This window comes from Myotis lucifugus, unplaced genomic scaffold, assembly GCF_000147115.1.
Source record: "Myotis lucifugus unplaced genomic scaffold, Myoluc2.0 scaffold_181, whole genome shotgun sequence".
NCBI lineage: Eukaryota > Metazoa > Chordata > Mammalia > Chiroptera > Vespertilionidae > Myotis > Myotis lucifugus.
The window spans coordinates 2,064,197-2,079,193 of record NW_005871229.1 but is presented as its reverse complement, the minus strand read 5'-3'; the positions used below and the strand labels follow the sequence as shown (position 1 = coordinate 2,079,193).

The 14,997-nt window shown below is 40.6% G+C and overlaps 2 protein-coding genes and 1 long non-coding RNA gene across 9 annotated transcripts in view; 2 read left to right on the top strand and 1 right to left on the bottom strand.

The window, feature by feature from the left end:
• PEBP1 (phosphatidylethanolamine binding protein 1) overlaps positions 1 to 3,502 on the top strand; it is a 5,698-nt gene extending 2,196 nt beyond the window's left edge. The window contains exons 3-4 of the mRNA XM_006096564.3: positions 12 to 112; positions 2,780 to 3,502. Coding sequence (XP_006096626.1) covers positions 12 to 112; positions 2,780 to 2,997 — 319 coding nt within the window. The 3' untranslated portion in view covers positions 2,998 to 3,502. The remainder of the gene's footprint in view (positions 1 to 11; positions 113 to 2,779) is intronic.
• Positions 3,503 to 8,094: 4,592 nt separating this feature from the next.
• On the top strand, positions 8,095 to 9,283 carry LOC111827532. The gene is made up of 2 exons (XR_002831144.1): positions 8,095 to 8,135; positions 9,011 to 9,283. It is a non-coding gene; the product is annotated as an uncharacterized LOC111827532 (long non-coding RNA).
• The window catches only part of TAOK3 (TAO kinase 3), a 153,757-nt gene continuing 147,984 nt past the window's right edge, over positions 9,225 to 14,997 (bottom strand). For 6 of the 7 annotated variants that reach the window (XM_023760401.1, XM_014462471.2, XM_014462472.2 and 3 more), the window contains 3 exons: positions 11,615 to 11,797; positions 10,509 to 10,573; positions 9,225 to 9,500 (listed from right to left, as the gene is read on the bottom strand). In XM_023760401.1, coding sequence (XP_023616169.1) covers positions 9,353 to 9,500; positions 10,509 to 10,573; positions 11,615 to 11,797 — 396 coding nt within the window. In that variant the 3' untranslated portion in view covers positions 9,225 to 9,352. Of the gene's footprint in view, positions 10,574 to 11,614; positions 11,798 to 14,997 lie in introns of all 7 variants that reach the window. The other variant, XM_006096562.2, reaches the window with a different exon arrangement.

Genomic DNA, 14,997 nt, shown 5'->3' with positions numbered 1-14,997 from the left:
TTCTCTCATAGGGAATGGCACCATTTCCTGGTGGTCAACATGAAGGGCAACGACATCAGCAGTGGCACCGTCCTCTCTGATTATGTGGGCTCTGGGCCTCCCAAGGGCACAGGTCAGTAAAGGCTGTTTTTAGGGGGTTGAGGGAGGGGAGCCTGGGTGCACATTAGGATTGGCCTGCAAGTGCTGATGCCGATTGTAGTCTGATTCTTGGAGCTTTATTCTTTTATTTATGAGAGCTCTTACCCTAGTGGAGGCTTCAGGCAGTGCAGTTTGCTTCCAAGGCAGTGGAGTCAGGTGGCTGGAACCTTGGGTTCTGGTTAGTTAACAGGGAAGTCTGTGAGAAGATACTAAAGAAGCCGTGTTGCAGGATGCTTGAAACGGCTTCCTACAGGGGCTGTATACGGACTGAACACAGATAAACCATTTAAGTTCTGTTTTCAACTTTGGCCCTGTGGGATCTTTGAGCTTTTAGTTCCCATAAAAAGTCTCAGAAATGATCATAGTTTCCAAATTAATTATTAAAAATTGGCTCCTTTATCTCTATAGTTTCCCTTTTCTCTTGAAAATCGAGTGTGGTATCTTGAGAACTCTCCGCCCCTCTCATGCGTTCATAAAAGGACGGTAAAGGTACATCTTTCTCAGGGATCTATTAAGTTCTCTAGGGCAGTTATAAAATTAGGCAGTTAATTATGGTAAGTACACACATGAGAATAAAGCAATTCTCTCAAGTAGGGAGTTCTGTTCTCATTAACAAAAAAAGCCTCAGTAACTCACACTTTTTCCTTTTGCTTTTGTTCATATTCTTTTAGTAAGTTGTAACTTACATGCAATAAAGCCACAGATTGTAAGAGTTTAGACCAGGGATGGGCAAACTTTTTGACTCGAGGGCCACAATGGGTTCTTAAACTGGACCGGAGGGCCGGAACAAAAGCATGGATGGAGTGTTTGTGTGAACTAATATAAATTCAAAGTAAACATCATTACATAAAAGGGTACAGTCTTTTTTTTTTTTTTTTTTTTAGTTTTATTCATTTCAAACGGCCGGATCTGGCCCGCGGGCCGTAGTTTGCCCACGGCTGGTTTAGACAACGGGTATTGATGGATGCACCTTTTCCAGTTAACTTTTCCCAGAGCTAACCCTGTTCTGACACCGCTCTCCACTGATTACTTTTGTATTCATATAAATGATATGCAGGATGCATTTGTTTTGAGTGATTGGTCTCTCACTGGAGATCATGTTTGAGATTCATCCATGTCACTGTTTGTATCAGTAATTTGTTCCTCTGTATTGATTGCTAAATGGTATTCCATTGTGAATATGCCAGTTTGTGCAGCCATTCTCCTGTGGGCTGTTTTTAGTGTTTGGATATTATAAATAAAGCTGCTGTATACATTCTTGTCATTGGTGGGCATAGGTGTCCATTTTTTTGGGGTAAATACCTAGGAGAAGAATTGTCGGGTCATAGAAATTGCCTAAGAGTTCTCCAAAGTGATGGAAATTTTTTACACTCTAATCAGCAGTATATGAAAGTTTCAGAAGATCCATAAAAGATTCATGTGGATCCCTATCAAAATTCATCCATGTTGTAGCATGTAACAGGATTTCCTCCTTTCTTAAGGCTGAATAATATTCTATTGTATATTTATACCATGTTGTGTTTATCCATTCATCTGCCAATGGATATTTGGGTTATTTTCAATCTCTTGAATATTGCGAATAATGCCGCAGTAAACATGGGTATACAAGTTTCTAAATAATTTTTCTTTCATAAAGCAACTCATGGCACCTGCTTGAGAGCAGTCCCTAATTGGAGCTTGTAGAAAGCTGCAAGGTTCATAGGGTGCTTGCTGGCTTGCTTTCGAACATGCATTGCTGCTTAGTTGGTTAAAGTGAATTGAGCCATTTCTTTTAAAGCAGGTCTCTTGTCTTCCAAGGAAGTCAGTTTTGGAGGTAGAAAGGTGATGTTCTCCTTTAGCCTGTGCAGGTATGATTGTGGTATGATGAGCCAGTGATTTGCTGTGCCCTTCCTCCATTTCTCAGGTATTTTTTAGCATCTCCTGCCTGCCAGGCACTGAAGTCAGATAGGTTCTAGGGCAGCGGTTCTCAAACTTTGGTTCGCGACCCCTTTGGGGGTCGAACGACCCTTTCACAGGGGTCACCTAAAACCATCGGAAAACACATATATAATTACATATGGTTTACAGTAGCAAAATTACAGTTATGAAGTAGCAACGAAAATAATTTTATGGTTGGGGTCACCACAACATGAGGAACTGTATTAAAGGGTTGCTGCATTAGGAAGGTTGAGAACCACTGTTCTAGGGAGATAATGGTCAATAAGACAAACACCGTAGCTTTATGGGGCTCTCTTTTCAATGAGACGGTTAAATGAACAAGTAGCACTTTAGATAGCCATGCTACTGTGACAGAAGTAAAATAGGCATCCTCATGGGAGTGGTGGGAAATGGCTGGTGACCAGCTCCTATTGGAGATGGGCGGGAATCCTGGAGTGGGATGAATGAGGAGCAAAGAGCAGTAGGAGGGCCAAATCCTGTCCGTCTAAGAGGCTGTAATGCAGGGTGTGGACTGTATACCACTTGCAGTGCAGTGTCACTGGGTGCGTTTCAGCAGGTGAGTGACCCGACTCGTTCCACCTCTCTGGGTTCTCAGCATCTTTGCAGATGGGGTGGTCTGGGTCCCTCCAAGCTATGAAAAAGGACGATGCCTCCATCAGATGCCTAGCTGTCTGTGTATCTTCCCTCCTGCCTCTCCCTCCAGGCCTTCACCGCTACGTCTGGCTGGTTTACGAGCAGGCCAAGCCGCTGAAGTGTGACGAGCCCGTTCTCAGCAACCGATCTGGAGACAACCGTGGCAAGTTCAAGGTGGCATCTTTCCGCAAAAAGTACGACCTCGGGCCCCCAGTGGCCGGCACGTGTTACCAGGCGGAATGGGATGACTATGTGCCCAAGCTCTATGAGCAGCTGGCTGGGAAGTAGGGGAAGCCAGGAGACAGACAAGGCCCCGGGGCCCAGGCAGTGTTCTCAAGTTCAGTGATGCATGTTGATTTCTCCTCTTGCCTGTTCCCACTCTCACAGGCGAGACCTGAGCAGATAGAGCTGTAGGGTGTCTTTTCCTTCTGCCTGTCCTTTATCATTGTACAGGGCCACACACCCTGGATTTATGTTTTGATCAAATTTGAACTCCATTTTGGGGGCTATTTGGGTACTATGATGTGGTCATCAGATTGTTAATATAAGAACAACAACCCAGAATTTAAAGGCGTATCCTCTGAAGAGCAGCACTGGAAAAGCAATCGGGAGAGTCCCTTTCCTGTTGAGCTGTAGGGCTGGGTGAGGGGTTATCTGAAGTCCGTTAGTCTGTGCCTGTTAAATTTATCACTCTTCCTTGGTGTAATAAAAGCCAGTATGGAGTTGCTAAATGTTGTGTTAGTTCTGCTGTTTGCTTACAGTTGAATAAAAATAAAAACATTGTGTGGACAAACTGAGCCTCCGGATATTTTGCCCTTTTGGATATGGGGTTTCAGAAATGTGGGAAGTCAAGAGACTACCTGGAAGGGTGAATATTCCTTTCACTGACCAGCTGAAATGACTGGGACTTGATTCAGGGACCCACACATGCCATTAAACTATAGCAGGAACAGCCATTCATTTAAATTTGAGGGTTTTTTTTTAATATATTTTTATTGCTTTTTTACAGAGAGGAAGGGAGAGGGATAGAGAGTTAGAAACATTGATGAGAGAGAAAAATCGACCAGCTGCCTCCTGCACACCTCCTACTGGGGATGTGCCCGCAACCAAGGTACATGCCCTTGGGAGCCTTTAGTCCGCAGGCCGACGCTCTATCCACTGAGCCAAACCGGTTTGGCTGTTTTTTTTTTTTTTTTTTTTTTTTTAAATCACAAAACTTTAGCCAAGACTCTTTGCCCAAAAAGCACCTTTGCTTTTTGTAAGTGGTCCCCCATGGTGTAGTTGTGTGCGGACACCATAACAGTTGGCTAAGGAATAGCCTACACTCTCTTTGTGTTGACTTATAATCCATATAGAATCAATATCGAAAGGGGGCGGGGGCAGGGGTGGATCGATCACTCACAACGGTTGATGTACCAAGAGAAAGGTCCGCATCACTGACCTGGTCTGTGATGGGGACAGGATCCCGGGTGAGGCCTGGCAGCCACTAAGCCAGGCTGGGTTTAATACTCCTTTTCGCTGCTGTACTTTTCTGGAAAATTGTTGGAAATGTTGCCTATTGTAATCTCTGGGGGCAGATAAGGTAGAGAGTAATTTTTTTTTTTTTTACTTTAGGGGTTTAAAATTTATTTTTAAAATAACATTTTATAAAACAAAAGTTGTAAAGAAACTACCCTGTTGACCTTAAAAATAAATGTGAAAAGTAATGCATCTGTTAAGACAAGGCAGACAATGTAGGAAGAAAATACGTTTCCTCTTTCTGTCTCAACTGCAGAACTGGTTTTCTTTCAGAAGGAAATGTAACAGTATATTTACATATTTATCCTTAAAAAATTAGAGTCTTGCTATACAAACTGGTATACATAGTTTTGCTTTGTCTTTCCCCAACTAATGTACTTTCATGCATTTTATATTCAGTAAACAGGTCAGCACAATTCATGTCTTTTTGAATAAATACTCTATTTTATGGATGTTTCATAATTAACTACTCCAATTCCCGACTGTGATTAGATTATTTCTGGTTATTTGCTATTATAAACTGCTTCAACAAACCTATTTTATGTATATAAAATGCTTTTTCAAGTAATTTAGTGGAAAAATTCTTAGTATTGAAATATTTCAAAGACCATATACATTTTCAGTGCTGATACTGACAAACCACCCTCCAAAAATCTCATACTGATTATATTCCTGTTACTGGTATAGGAAAGTAACTTTTTCCATACCATTACCAATTTTCTCAAACTTTAAACACTTGACAATTTGGTATTTATGTATATTTAAAATCATTTACTGTTTCTCTAAACTGTTTTCTTTGAGATTTTTATCTTGCTAACCACAGTACTTTCTTAGTTATAAGGAATTACAGTAATCTGTTTCCTTGTCTAAAACAGATACAGACTCATAAATGATTCTGAAAAAGGTCAATAACTCAACCAAAAAGAGGTGAAGTGTGTGCACAAGAAGTTCACATAAAAAGAATGATACACAAGAAAAGATACATTAGTAACCTGAGAAACAATGGGATATCATGTTTCACCTATTAAATTGGAAATTAAAGTGACCTTGCCCAAGGGCACTACACTAGGAAGCAGGTGCTCCAGGTTCTGAACCCAGGTCTGGCCTCAAAGCCCAGTTCATAACCACCATGTCCACTTACAAATTCTCTTTACGGTTCAGCTTCCTCATGTGAAAAATGGGTGGGGAGAAGCATTCTGCCATATTTTCCTCACAGGGTTGTTGGAAAACAATGATTTTTTTCTTGAGATTAAGTGAATGAATACATGTAAATGATTAACTTGACCTGATTGACAAACAGAAACAAAGTCTACAGTCACTTTCTTCAAGGCTGCTTCCTGTCTGGTCACAAATTTACCAAAAGCGTGTAGAATGAAGACCACAGGAGTCCACTCTGTATCACAGTGTAGCTTTAGCAGCCCCTCCAGACCCCAGTATTTCTAACACAACTCTGGAACCTTGGCAACTGCTCATCATTCTGACTTCATGGCAGAACATATGTAAACATGACAATAATCTAGAAGGCCCTCATTAAACTCTGATTAATAAGCGAGACCAGATCTCAGAAACACGGGATTGATATCTCTCAAATACTTAAACATTCATAGTACATGGCCTAAATCCTCTTCTTGATCAGGGAGCAAGGGACTTCTGTTCTTATATTGTCTACTTAAAACTCTTCAGTTTTCAGTTGCTCTGGGATATAGACCAGGTCCTCAACATGACCTGTCAGACTGTATGATTTCACCCCCATTAGCCTCTCTAGCTTCCTGCCACTTGTCTTCTCATTAAACTCCAAACTTCCTCTCAGTTCCTTGAACATGCCAAGCTACTTCCAGATTTGGTCCTTTATAAATGCTGCCTGTGATTCCCCCCTCTACCCCCCACTTTCTTGGATAACATCCCTTTCACTCTCTCAGTAGCTCTTAACTGACCTTCCGGGAATCCTTCCCTGACTAGGCTAGGTTCTCTTAGCTATGCTAAGGCAACATTACAATTGTAACATGTATGTGTAATTTTAAATTTAATTTTATCTCTTCTATTAAACTGGACCCTTCATGAAGGCAAGGAGAACTAATCTCTGCCTTTTAAGTGGACTGTTTAGAGACTGCTAATGCTTAATGTAATTATTGCTAGGGTGAGATTTAGTTCTACCACTTTATTGTTTTGTTTGCCCCTCTTTTTCTTGGTATTTCTGTACTCCCTTCCCTGCCTTCTTTAGGATTATTTGAATATTGGAATTTATCTGTTGGATTTGGGTCTATTACCTCTTTGGCTTTTTTTTTGGTAATTGGAGTTACAATATACATAACTACTTTTTCAATCTGCTTAGAATAAAAATTGTACCACTTCATGTAAAATTTAGAAGCACGGCAGTATAGTTCAGAGAATATGAGGGAGGAAAGTCTTACATTTATCTAGATACTTACCATTGGTTGCTCTTCATTCCCAGAGATTCAAGTTTTCTTTTGGTATCATTTCCCTTCAGTAGGAAGAATTGCTTTAGCATTTCTTGTAGATTGTCTGTTGGCAATTAATTCTCAATTTTTCTTCATCTGAGAATGGTTTTGTTTGCTTTTCCGCAATCCACCTGCTTTTATTCTTCAGTGTCTTCAGTTTATCTAGTTTTTTCATTGTAATTAGCAGGAAGGATCTACACTGCTCTGCTAAACTGGAACAATAAAAATGTGATTTTTATATCCTGTCATTTCTATGGCAAAACATATTACTAAATTAGAATCAGAGGGTATATGGAGTTTTTACAGGGGCATGCTTTCAGTTGCCCAGGAATACCCTTTTTCAATCGCTATATGAACAAATAATTGCAGAGGATGATAAATTCAAGAAATAAACTGACTCGGTTCATTAGACATCACTGGTAAGCATTCTCTGATACCCTCTGTGACTAATTGTTGCAGCTCCTTCACAATCTTGCTAGCACCCAGTCCTTCCATTGTCATGCCTCATCTTACTCCACTGTTGATTAACTTAGTCTACTGCTGATTTACTTGTTTCAGTAGAGATTTAAACCATGAGCTCCAGCAGGGTGACCCCATCCATCTTTACTGCCACACTCCCAGGCACACAGTAGGTGCTCAATAAATACTTCTTGAATGAGTGTATGCTGATCCTGGCTTCTAATCCCCTTTCCCTACTTTTTCCTTCAGCTATAGCACTTATTACCATGTCAGATCGTTTAGTATAATTCCCGTGTTTTCAGTTTCCTCCCACCCCCACTGTAAGCTCTATTAGGGCAAGGATCTTTACCTGTTTGAGATACTTTTGGCCTGGCACCTGACATATAAGGTACTCAGTAAATATCATTGAATGAATCATTGCAAATCAAAGGTAAGCAGCCCTTACTAATATGTATTATTTTCTTTTTAACTCAGGGGAGTTTAGTGTATGCTGAAATTATAGGACACAGGCTCTCTGTTGCTATCACAGAAACGCTTTCATACCTGTTCTCCACTGCCATTCTGGTCCTTGTCTATTCTAACTGCCTCCTCGTGAAGGTACTAGAGTTGACTCAGTGTGTCCCAGGTGTTAAGAGCAGGGACCCACATGTCTTCCTTCTGGTCTTCCTTCCTTCTGGTAACTCTACCTTGGAACACATCACTGACAAACTTGTGAAGAGGGAAATTTTATAAAGATCAGCACCTGTCATCTCATAGACATAAGGCCTTTATACAAGCTAGCTAGACATTTTTCACTATGGAGACAAATGGATGAAATAGATTTCATGAAGCCTTTCTGCCTTATTGAAGACTTAATATTCTGATTGACAGGATGACCTATGCTTAGGAGGGTGTGTTCTGAAATCAGACAGGTCTCCAGTCTCCACCACCACCACTTATGCTGGTCTGAGCTTATTTCCTCATCTGTAAAATGCTGTGTCCCATCACATGGTAAGCATAAGCAGGAAATACAGGTTATCTATTTTTCGTGGGTCATGAGTCTTCTTTCCAGCCTTCCCTTTATTATTTTCTGTGCACCTAACATAGAAATTTCAATGAACTAAGCTGCTTAGGAAACCAGGTGATGACTAGTAATGGCTTTATGGTTGGGGTTAATCCACGTGGATACATATTTTGTATGTTTTTAGTATACCTCTCAAGTTTGTCAGTGATGTGTTCCAAGGTAGAGTTACCAGAAGGAAGGAAGACCAGAAGGAAGACATGTGGGTCCCTGCTCTTAACACCTGGGACACACTGAGTCAACTCTAGTACCTTCATCATACATATTAGTGAACATGACTGGTCACATGTGTCCGTGATGGCTGAATGTCCTGTAGAATATAAGAGTCATCTTCAGGTCATCATGCTCAAGTTAGATTTTCAATGTCCAGGACTTTGAACCCTACGAATATGAGATCTTACTGAGATTGTCTTAACCCCCAAAGCCATATCCTATAAGTTATATGTTTTACTACCTCATTGTTGTGCACATAAAATCTAAAATAAAAGCATAATATGCTAATTAGGCCGGACGACCTTCGGATGAAGCCGTGGCAGTGGGGGTAGAGGCAGCCGCCACGGTGGTGGGGCCAAGCCCCTCGCACAAATTCATGCATCGGGCCTCTAGTTATTCTAATAAAAGCAGAATATGAGGTGGGGGTCTATTAAAGTGGGATCATTTCAAATATCTGGCTATGATGTTCTCTTCATAGCATGCCTTTCTTTAAGGGTGCCCAATTTCTCTCCTCAGTAATACGTACTTCTATGCACTACTGGCACATTGGTGTGTGTGTGCGTGTACATATGTGCCTTTTTCCATTTTTAAGGACAAAAAGGTGCCATTGACCACTTCAAATGGTGCCACATTATTTTCAGTCCCATAGAAGAACTTGGAAGACACAGCTTTACCTGAGGATCTTGAATGGCTCTTCTCAAAGCAACCAGGGCGATGGAGAACGGTTTGTGGAGGTGGCTCTCCATCGCAATTATGAACCGGTAAACCTAGAAGGGAAACTTCCTGCTACAATAACACAGCAAGGCGATGTGATGAACACTTTTATTTACAAATATAATTAAAAGCTCTGACAGTTATCATGCTCTTCCTTGGAACCTGAAAAATGTTTGTTTTTTAAAGTGCATGCAAAAGAAGTAAAGCCTTTTTTTTTTCATCATTTTTTATTGTAAGAAAATACACAGTTTGAAAGTGTGAATAATGCAATATTTATGACCAAGAAGATATGGGACTTTGGGAGGGGAAGGGAAATAAAGAAAAAGATCAAGATGATCTGATTGAGAGACAGTGTTGAACTCCAAATACTGAATTGGAAAAAGGAGGGAGGTGGGGAAGAATAGGAGGAGGAAGTAAAAAAATTTGATCAGAGAAACAGTTAAAATACAATATGAAAATAAGTAATACCTCTCCTTAAATTCCTTCTATACACAAAATACACGATTTGCCAAAGCCCAATTTGTGCTACTGGGATTCTGTGAGCTCCTTAAGTGTATTCACATCCTCTGCAACAGCAGAAAATGATTATGATACAATCAGAATATGCTGAAGACAAGTTAAACTCTTGCCAGCAGGTTCTTAAAAATCACAAGATCTCTTCACCCCACCCCCCACCCCCATCCCCAAAAAAGTAATAATATGTCACCACTGATATGTACATCACAATTAGTTTCTGTAAAATGTATCAAATTTTCAATCTTTAATAAAACTTTGTTTTTTTTTTAATTCCTGATGAATAAATACCAAAAAAATAAAATAAAATAAAATAATGCAGCAGCTAGTTAAGGTGTAAGGCTGCGGATATTGTGTCTCTCTCCCCCTTGGCATTTATTATTATTTTTTTGCTTTACTTTCACAGATTGGTGGTAATGAGTGATTGCTTAGAGCAATATACATCCACATTTGTTGTTGGTTTATTGGTTTTTTAAAAACTGTCTCCGAAGTTTTCACTGAAACATTTTAAATCACATCAATACTGTGACGTGTACTATGAGTAGAAGAGGTGGCCACGTTTTGGCCAGCACTGAAAGTTGACACGGGGGGAGGAAGGGGCCCCTGATGGAGTAAGAATAAACAGGCACTAGTCCGACACGATGTCAGTAAGAGTAAGAGAGAGAGAGAGTGAGAGCAACGCCCGTTAAAATGGGGAATGTGGTTTTGCAGGGTCTGAATTTTTTTCTGTTTTATTTTTTTTTGTAAATGGCAAAAAAATTTAATCTCATCTATAGTCCTCCTTAGGAAAATCTAATGTAACCAAATTCCCAAATCCCATTCTGAGGCTCTCCATGTCAAAAGTTTCAATCTCTCGCTCTTGCCTTTCCAATAGATACTTTATTCTCTCGCTGCGTTCCTTCTGAAGGGCAGCCAGCTCTTCTTCAATCTGAAATAAGCACAATGAGCAGATTGTTAATAGAAAGGATCTCCCAACAGGCACCCACATGCACACGTGCACATACACCCACACATATGACACACAGACCCACAGGAACTCAGAAGAAACTAGATGGGGACAGGCGGGAGGGTCCTGTGGTATATGTCTTGTATCTAATCCATTACATCTAAAACTTGCTCACAAGAATAAAAATGTTTGGGGCCACCTGGGGCTATAGCTCTACCATTCTAGCAAGCTAAGCAGCTGGGCTGATGGAGGTCAGTGTCCTATCTCAGCGGGAGAAAACTCAGGAGAAGGTAAAAGACACTTGAGCACAATTAGACTGTGCTGCTGTCCCATAGAGAGCCAAGTGCCCCCTGGGTCATCAGTAATTTAGTTCTAGAACAGGAGTTGGGACGCTAGTCTTTACGTTGGTCTCAGGGAAGTAGCGGAAGAAAGTACAAATAACTGGTTAAGCAAATAAATGGTCAACACAGTTTGGAGATGCTTTATGAAATCTTTTCTACTTCATATTCCTCAGCAATATTTAAAGCAATGAATATTTCAATTCAGATAAAATTTATTATGCATGGAAATATCAGCCTCTCTTCATTTCGATTTTTTTAAAGAGCCTTGCTGGTGATTTCTTTTCATTTAGAAATAGCTAAAAATGAAAGCCAAATTTGCACTTGGCTTCCTCATGCCATTTAGCAGCCATGCTATCAGCTCGCAGTGCCTTTTACATGTCATATCAACTACCCAGTATTCCTCTGGCTGGGAAGGTGGGGGATTCCTAGCAGAGTAATAGAAAGAGCTTAGGCTCTGAGATCAGATTTATGTAAGTAACCTAACCATGTTGAGCCTTAGTATCCTGCCTGTAGAATGGAGATTATGCCTACCTCTCCGGTACTAGGAGTGTAGAAGCAGGTAATAAGTGAACAGTGTCTACTCTAATCCCCCAGTACATAGGCAGGGCTCAATGAATGGCAGTTTCCTAGGCTGTGCCCCATCCTCCACCCAGCTGCACAGGACCCGTAGGAACACTCATACCTTCTGCTCAAGATGTGCTCTGCGCAGAGACACCCTCTGCTCTAGCTTCTGGAGCTCACGTTCATGTTGTGCCTCTGTTTGCATCTTGATTTTGCTCTGATAGGCATTGAGCAGCTCCATTTCCTGCTGGAGCTGTAGCCTCAAGGCCTGGCATTCTGCTTCTTGAGCCTCATCTAGCCGTAACTGTGGGCACAGAAGACATACACTGTAATCTAGCTTACAGCATGTAATAACTACGGGAAGATGTTCAGATTTTAACAGGCTCCTCAGAAAAAAAAAGAGAGATGCCCTGGGTACATCCAGAGTTAGGAATCAAAAATAGTACACTCTACCCAATGGCCTACACACTTCTAAAAACACATCTTTAAAACATTCTTTCTTAAAACATTCTGACATATGTAATACTCTTTGTAATACTTTAAGCAATAAAACAATTAAAAAACCCATTCTTTCTTAAAAAATACACACAAAAACATTCTTAAGAAAAACCACACCAGCAGGAGTCAGGAATGCTACACACTCCAGTGATTAAACTTGGGCTTTGGAGGCAGACTCCTGAACCTAAACTCTAGCTGCACCATTCACCTAGGTGTGTCACCTTGGCAAGTTACTTAACCTCTCCCAGTCTTTCTCCTTCCTCTCTCTCTCTCTCTCTCTCTCTCTCTCTCCCCCCCCCCTTTCATCTCAGGAAAATAACAAGTTCTAAACAACAAGTGTCTAAGATTGGTGTGAAGATTAAATGAAAGAATTCATATAAAATCTTAAGGCATAGTCCTTGATGTATACCAACTATTCAATAAATAGTTGTTATTGTTATTTTGGTTTTGACTAACATTTCCATATTTAGATATCTTTAATCCTAAAATCATAATACATTTAGATAACCTTAAGTCTAAAAACATATAATGAGTCCACTTGAGGAATACACCATAGTGCTGTTATGCTCCTGGCAAGTAATGTTGGTCCCTGTGGTTGGCTATATGTTACCCTGCTGGCCAGCCAATCTAAAACTCAAGTGGCTCAAAATCTCTTCCCCACAGAAGGTAGCCTTGATAATCGTAAGGGGCATATTCTGGTTTGAAGCAGTAAAATCAGAGTATAAACCAGCCTGACAGTTTCTCGCTTCCCTGTAGCACCTGAACTTTGTGTTTGTTGTGCACGATGATACCGATCCTGTGTGGGGAATGGGCCAAGCCAGCCAGCAGAAATGACAACCTTTTGGTGAGCATAGTTGAAGGTTTGGGGCCATGAGCAGGAGTATGTTTAGGGATGACGACCCTCCTGTCCCAGGCTTGGTTTTGTCTAGATTTGACAAGCCCTCAGCTCAGCTGGGAACTCTGAGATTAGAACCCTTGAATTAGACATTTCTACCGAGTTTATCAGCACGTATCCATACACATAGACCACTTTGCAAGATAGTTATCATTCACCTTATGCTTCCTTCCCTATCTGTACAATATTGAGAATACAGAGATGAACAAGACAATTACCAATATATCTCAATATGTTGATTGAGAAATGACTCTCTGAAATATTATTAGAATAGTTTTAGAAAGTTATTTGCATAGTACCTTCTTAAGTATTTTTGGAGAAATATACTATATAGCAAATAAATACAAAATAAATAATATTTCCAAGGTGCTTTCCAATAATTCATCTTAATAAGCTTTCACTGAAACCCACTAAAGAGGATCTCTCCTCATTTTCTCAGTGAGAAACAAAGGCAGAAGAAATACTAGACGAAAGCAGTCAATCTGCAGCAGGGACAGCCTTACAGATAAATGCCAAAGGGTTTACTGACCCAATGAGGTTGTTATCAATTCCCTCCTGATATGGCAGGCCCCTTACCAATAAAGGGAATGAAAATCTGTTCGTTTCTACTCGTCTGTGTTAATTGCTATAAGCCCTGGCCAAGTGGGGGAGAGGCTTCTCCTGTGGGCACTGGAGACCACTGAAGAAACACCGCCAGCTCCTCTTGTTTCTGGCATCCTATTATTAATGTCAGTAACTATGTTATTCTATACCAGCTCTGACTCTACAAAAGTGCCAGTCTAAAAATCAGAGGATATTCCAGTATTTGCTATTGATCCCCTAAAAGCTGCACATACAAAATCCATCACGTTTTATAAGTAAAAGTAGAGGTAAATATCATGTCTGTTTTGTAAAGTGAATTAAACTGAAGAAAAGAATGTGATAGAGGCAGCATAACGTAGTAGTGGCCAAGCATATAGGCTTATAAGCTCACCTGAAAATAGGTTCAAATCTTAGCTCCTGCTCCAATTAGTCGTGTGACCCTAAGTCGGGAGTTGGCACACTACAGCCCAAGGGCTAAACCTGCATTGCTGCCTGTTTTTGTAAATAAAGTTTTGTTGGAACACAGACATGCTCATTCAGTTTGTATTGTCTATGGCTGCTTTTGTACTACAATCACAGAGTTGAGCAGTTGTGACACAGACTCTGTGGTCTACAAAGCCTAAAATATTTACTACCTGTCCCTTTACAGAGAAAGTTTGCCAATTCCTGCCCTAAGCAAGTGGCTCTATTTCAGTAAACCTTAGTTTCCTTATAGGTAAATTAGGGTTGAAACAGTAATGACTTCAAAGGAGTTTCACAAAAATGAAATAACACTTAGAAAATAGTTAAAACAGTGCCTGGCACATGGTAAGCAGTCAGTAAAGGACTGCTGTAATGATCATCTCTGTTTTTCTCTCCTTCCTGCTGCAGAGAAAAGGCTGTTTCTCTCCTTTTATCCAAGGGCAATCTTGAACCTATATTCCTGACACATTATCTCCCGTCTTCTATAACAAGCATTTAGTGAGCACTGTTGTATGCCAGGCATCGATGCAGATTCTGAGAGTACAAAGATGAACAAGACGAAAATCCTCTCAACCTTTATGTCTCTATCAACTCTCTCCCCCTCTCCTTCCCTTCAGCCCCTCTGCACACCCATCTTGCACTCCTCATTCTGATCCTACTCCTCTACTTATTTGCTCACATCAAGGTCACTAATGAAGGCTCTTCCCAAGCAGCATTTGATATTATGGATTGCCCCCTTTTTCCTGAAATCTTCTTTCTCTTGTCTTCTGATACCACACACCCTCTTGGTTTTTCCCTCTCTCCTCTCCTTTTCCAGGTACACACCACCTTACTGGACCATTAGATATGGGTGTTTCTCAGGGCTTTGTTGTGGGCACTCTTCTTCCTCTAATCTCACTTCCTAAGGAATCTCATCGATTCCAAAGACTCCAATTACTATCTACATGCAAATAGCTCCCACATCTGTACCTCTATTTCAGACTTCTCTTCTGAGGTCCACGCTAGCTTATCATCTTCACCCGGATGTTTACCAGGCCATCAAGCTCAACATAACAAATATTAATCAT